The sequence below is a fragment of the Schistocerca cancellata genome, chromosome 11 (genome assembly GCF_023864275.1).
Source record: "Schistocerca cancellata isolate TAMUIC-IGC-003103 chromosome 11, iqSchCanc2.1, whole genome shotgun sequence".
Classification (NCBI taxonomy): domain Eukaryota; kingdom Metazoa; phylum Arthropoda; class Insecta; order Orthoptera; family Acrididae; genus Schistocerca; species Schistocerca cancellata.
In genome coordinates, this window is record NC_064636.1 from 94,731,065 (window position 1) to 94,737,355 (window position 6,291).

Below are 6,291 nucleotides of genomic sequence, written 5' to 3' on the forward strand. Positions count from 1 at the left end.
TGAGAATCTAACTCAGGTATCTCTTTCTGCCATTTTGAACACTTTTCGGACGATACAGTTCCATCATTTTGTTGTGTCTGCAACATTCCACAGTCATCCAGGTTTCAATGAAAGGGAAAGGTGTCAGGTTTTAAATACTAGTTGGGTACAAAAATTTTCACTGTGCGATTTCAAGTTGTAGCATTTGCACTGCAAGTAATAGGTGAAAAGCAATTATGATTTTTAGCATTTGTGCATGCAATGTCAACAATAACAATTGGTGCCGGTTACGACTGTGAATCAGGCACAGAACGTTTTGGCCTATCATTTCAGATTTATAAATTCCACTCCTAGTGACTGGTGGAAAAGTATTTGACAGTGAGCACCTCTTCGTGTGTAGTCAGTGGTGGTAGCATGTACAGGGTTAAGAGTCCCAGTCAGCACAGAACCCTTCCTCACATAATTTCTAGTTCAGACACAAGCATATCTCACTAGTGCTGAAATAAACTGACATTGTGCATCTATATGTGGCTAGAAAACAACATGATATGTGCTGCGTTCGGAACGCAGCGGGGGAATACTTTGTTGTATAATCATTTCAGTTTCATCATCCCTCTAGTGGTGAAAAATTTCGATACATAAAATTGTAAGATTTTATTGTGCGTCATTCACAATCCCTGTCGAAAACAAAACCTTATGCCTCATCATATCTAGTTTGAACAAGCGCAATGCTGTTACATCTGGTTAAAATGATAGTTACGATCTCTCATGCTTTGTTAGCAAAGACAGTAGTGACCAGATTGGAGTCCTAAGTTCCAGTCCCATACAGAACCATGTAGTTTGAAGCGGAATCTTGCTTTTTGAAATGTCATTTATTGTAATTAACTTTAGTTTACAAGCACTGAGGACCGCCATCTCTGGTAATGGGTTTTCTGATAATTACGTTATTGTGGTATTGGTTTTCATATGGACAATAGCAGGAAAGGGCGGTTTTCTCTAGTGGTCTCTTGCAGTAATGATTTTGTGTAGTGAAACGACTGTATGAGAAAGAGAACAGCCTAACTGCAAGACAGTTATGTGGCTGCTTACAAACCAGGTGCAATGCAGTTCAGGTCATTTGGCTACTTCTGAGCATAGTAACACATGCATATAAATCAGGCACGACACTCGTCTGGCTGTGAAAAGTTTTTTAAATGTAAGTAATGTTATACTTTTGATCATCAGACATCGTTCAAAGCCTGTTTTAAAAACTGGCCTTTGAGAGGTACAGAAAACAAACTTGTTGACTGTGTTTCAAGCTGAGCTGGGGAAGGAATTTAGTACAGCAGACAGTGCGGCAAGGTGAAACTCTTGATTTGACACCGGAAAGAGGCTGTGGCCGTGCAACAGTTACTTGTCGTAACAGTATTACCACATTAATCTAAATTTCATTCATTAAATACGGTTGACAGAAATTTAAACATTTTTCAAGTGAGCATCCTCACTTTGTAAGCACATATGAAATCACAAGGTAGTTAATGTAAGCTGTGTCATTCCCCAATCCAATTATGGGAAAACAAACACTAATGTCTGTGTGTGTGTGTGTGTGTGTGTGTGTGTGTGTGTGTGTGTTGCGTTTGCACATCCAAGTTTGTGTGTAGAGGGGGGGGGGGAGGTGGAGGCGATGAGCAATTTTTGTGATTGATGATACTGTAGTCCGTAAGTTGTGCTGTGAACTTGCTACCGATATAAAATTAAGTTTGTCCTCCACATACAGTAAATGGTTCAAATGGCTCTGAGTACTATGGGACTTAACATCTATGGTCATCAGTCCCCTAGAACTTAGAACTACTTAAACCTAACTAACCTAAGGACAGCACACAACACCCAGTCATCACGAGGCAGAGAAAATCCCTGACCCCACCGGGAATCGATCCCGGGAACCCCGGCGCGGGAAGCAAGAACGCTACCGCACGACCACGAGCTGCGGACCCACATACAGTAGGCATGAACTGTAAATTCCGTGAGAATCTAATGTCTAGAAGGCCTGGCATGGATACACGGGGGAGGAGGTTGTGAGATATCCTCCCCAAGAAATGGGAAAAAACTGTATCACTTCACTGTATGAAGTAAAAAATAATTCTGCTTACATGTGATTTTATACATCTTATTTTAATTGTTATTTAAACCCTAGGCACCTGTGGTGTATAAAGTTTTGAGTGTGACACTAAGTATAATTTGAGGGGGAATGTTGGTGGGGGGCAAGTGGAATCAGTGACAGACCAAGGCAGTTCCAGAACCAAATAATGAATGTGTCTCTGCAGCTGACACCCAATAGTGTGGGAAGTATGAGCCCGTGAACTAGGTGAAGATCACTAATTACAACAAGAATCTAATATACATCAAGAGAATTTGTAAAATGTACACAAAGAATACTGTTAGTAAAAAGATTACCGTTAACAAAAACCTTTTCAAACTTAGAACGTTGGTTATTTCCCACAGTGTGCAGAACGAGTTTGGAGTAATGTGGAGAAATATATTTATGTGTTTCGTTTCAAATTTTTTTTCAAGAACATAAATAACAATTGTAGTATGTTTGTTGTTTGAAACATGAATTTTTATGATAATCTTTATTGAATAAAAGAGAAAGACACTGAATGATTTACAATATTGGTTATAAGTTCATTACAATTGGTTCAGGGAACGCACATAGTGTCATCTCAAACACAAGATTTCTGATATGCCAAATAGCACATAAAATACTACGTAAGTATTGAAAAATAAATGATCATTTATCTGTGTTAGTAGCTAGTAGACTTTTATGGACATATGCAATTGTAAAATGGTGCAGAATAAAGGCAACTCTGGTCGCAGAGAGACTTCGATGCTCACAGCAATCAGAGGCACAATAGCAACAACAATGGATGGGATAGATAATGTCATAAGGTGTGCCACAGTAGAATGGAAGTCTGTAGTGTTCACTGGGTGGCTATCGAAAAGCCATGGAGCAATCGAGACATGCAGACGGGTCGGATACCTGTTCATCGAAGATGCAGTAAAGCATGGTATTCTGTGTGTCATAGAAGGAAGTGTATAGAAGTACTGTGTGAGCTTTATCTAACGGCTGAATAGAGATGTCAACAAAATGAGGTGAGAAGACTCAATTTTAGGGAACCAGCCGGAACTGCCTCGAGGACTGGGTTGTCTGGTGAGGTGGTCCCAGGGTGCGAGAGGTGTGAGCAGCCACACACTGGAGCACCGATGCTTACTTCTCCCAGTTTTCTGAACACCTTCCATACAAGCCATGACAGCAGACGATTATTCTTTTACGTAACAGTAAAGGAAACAAAAGAAAAATTCGCAGTAGGTATTAAAGTCCATGGAGAAGAAATAAAAACTTTGAGGTTCGCCGATGACATTGTAATTCTGTCAGAGACAGCAAAGGACTTGGAAGAGCAATTGAACGGAATGGACAGTGTCTTGAAACGAGAATATAAGATGAACATCAACAAAAGCAAAACGAGGATAATGGAACATAGTAGAATTAAATCATGTGTTGTTGAGGGAATCAGATTAGGAAACAAGACGCTTAAAGTAGTAAATGAGTTTTGCTGTTTGGGGAGAAAAATAACTAATGATGGTCGAAGTAGAGAGGATATAAAATGTAGACTGGCAATGGCAAGGAAAGTGTTTCTGAACATGAGAAATTTGTTAACATTGAGTATAGATTTAAGTATCAGGAAGTCGTTTCTGAAAGTATTTGTATGGAAGTGAAGCATGGACAATAAATAGTTTAGACAGGAAGGATAATAGAAGCTTTCGAAATGTGGTGCTACAGAAGAATGCTGAAGATTAGATGGGTAGATCACATAACTAATGAGGAGGTATTGAATAGAATTGGGGAGGAGTAGTTTGTGGCACAACTTGACAAGAAGAAGGAACCGGTTGGTAGGACATGTTCTGAGGCATCAAGGGATCACAAATAAAGCATTGGAGGGCAGCGAGGAGGGTAAAAATCGTAGAGGGAGACCAAGAGATGAATACACTAAACAGATTGAGAAGGACGTAGGTTGCAGTAGGTACTGGGAGATGAAGAAGTTTGCACAGCGTAGAGTAGCATGGAGAGCTGCATCAAACCAGTCTCAGGACTGAAGACCACCACCACAACAACAACAACAACAACAACAACATTCCCTTAGAGCAATTAAAATCCCTTATGTACTGTTTGGATTTGGAGAGAACTAAGAATTATGTTGGGATACTTGCTGCCATGGCTTGCACACAGAAATAGGTGACAGACAAACTATGCAACAGAGACAAAGCTGTAGTACTGAGGTGTGAATAGTGAATACTGATAATCTGCTTTTCTACATGACGAAAATTCCACAGGTCAACATCAGCAATCTAAATTTGTAAAAATGTTGCCACCATCCTCTAAAATCATTCTGCAGTACACTACCTTGCTCGAGGTGTCGATTGTAAGTGACTTACTTTGTTGTCATCTTAATGCTGCGTGACACTATTCAAAGGTATCTCAGTGTAATCAGCCACAGAGGCACTGAACAACTTTAACACTACTTTATGTGAACAGGCTTTCAGCAACCAGTACAGGCTGCCGGTTGAAACTACTCCCATCACTGCGTGAGCCTGTGTTGGGCAATACAGCTTTGTGTCCACAGCAGTCTGGGACATGCTCTATTCACACAGTGAGTGTACCGTCTGTCATGACAGTTGATGCTAAAACCTAAACAACCACTTTATGTATACATGTAGTTTAATTGAATAATGCCTACACATGCTCTGATTATTTTTGTTAGCTAACATACCTAATAATGAACTGGGTTCAGTTTAGGGATTCACTGAAACTGCTACAAGAGAGCAATGATAGCACTGTGAGCTATCATGAATTGACTGTCTATGATGCTGATTTTTACAGCAGAGACAAATGTAAAGAAACTCAAGTGGCAAAAATTATTGACTTGGAAACACAAACACATCCAGAACTGAGAGACAGGAATGAGAGGTTTTCTTCACGCTCACCTGCTTTTTGGTGGTGGATCGTACAGCAACCGGCTCACTTCGATCAAGTCTTCCGGCTGCTTCCGCATCGCATCTGCCCACCCCTGAGTGGCCAACACCTCTAATGGACAGGTCTTAATGAACGCCAGTGCAGCGCGCTTGAGGTCACTGCAGGAGTGGCGGACTGCGAGGACGGCTGCGGCTGCCGCGGTCTCAACAGTCAGCTGAGCGGCCACCTGCCTCTCACACTTCGCCTTCAGCCCCGACAGCCCGTACTTATCCGCTGCGGCCAGCAGCTGGGGGGCCGTGCCGGGCAGCTGGGGGGCCCGCAGGGTGTACAGGTAGGAGACCAGCTGCCTCAGCACCGGGCCCCCCACATCGGCAATCCTCACCACGCCGGTGCTCGTCTCGAGGGTGTCGTGCGCGAACATGGCCGCCAACACGGGGCTCCTGTCCGCCAGGACGGCCCTGTGCGCCACCAGCCGCGTGGCACCTGCGTGGAGTATCACCGTGGCGTCGTCCCCGGCGTCCAGGAGTGCACCCAGGTCCACAGTCACTGTCTCCGTCACGTCCTTAACTGCTTCCATTGCGGACGATTCTGAAACACGGCAACGCGGAGCAGCCCTTTCAGCATACAGGTGACTGCTGACACTTCTACGAGTGACAGCCACACCTGTCTCCAGCGACAGTTTATAAATGTTGTCTGTCATCAGTCAGTTTCAACACTACCACACCCTTTCTGTCAGACTGATGCCATTGGTGAATAACTGCAAATCTTTAGTAATAACATTTTCAAGAGTTCCTGTCCTTTCAGCACATTTCATTTGGAGAACAAGCTCCAGATGTGGCAAAGACATTATCTCCAAATTTTTTCTACAGCGAAATGTTACTTGGTCTGGAAATGGTTCAAAATGGACATCTACCAAAATATTAAAAAGGTTGTAAAGATCTATAGTAGTACTTTATTCAATGAGATATTCTCTTTACATCTCATGTTATTCAAGAAAACAACACTGTCCACGAGACTCAGAGGGCCATATACACAGGTTCCCCAGTAAATGCTGTGTTTCTTGACTTCTGCCAGGCGTTTGATGCAGTTCCCAACAGTCGTTTAATGAATAAAGTAAGAGAATATAGACTATCAGACAAATTGTGTGATCGGATTGAAGAGTTCCTAGATAACAGAACGCCGCATGTCATTCTCAGTGGAGATCCTTCCAAAGTGAGAGTTATTTCAGGTGTGCCGCAGGGGAGTGTCGTAGGACCGTTGCTGTTCACAATACACACTGCTGGCCACCGTAAATGCTACACCAA

At 42.6% G+C, this 6,291-nt stretch overlaps 1 protein-coding gene across 1 annotated transcript; it reads right to left on the minus strand.

Annotated features, from left to right (window-relative positions):
* Window positions 1–4,994: 4,994 nt before the first annotated feature.
* Window positions 4,995–5,687, minus strand: LOC126108255 (speckle-type POZ protein-like). The gene has a single exon (XM_049913484.1). It carries the CDS (start codon window positions 5,685–5,687, stop codon window positions 4,995–4,997), a length of 693 nt encoding a protein of 230 aa, XP_049769441.1.
* Between the last annotated feature and the right edge of the window lie 604 nt (window positions 5,688–6,291).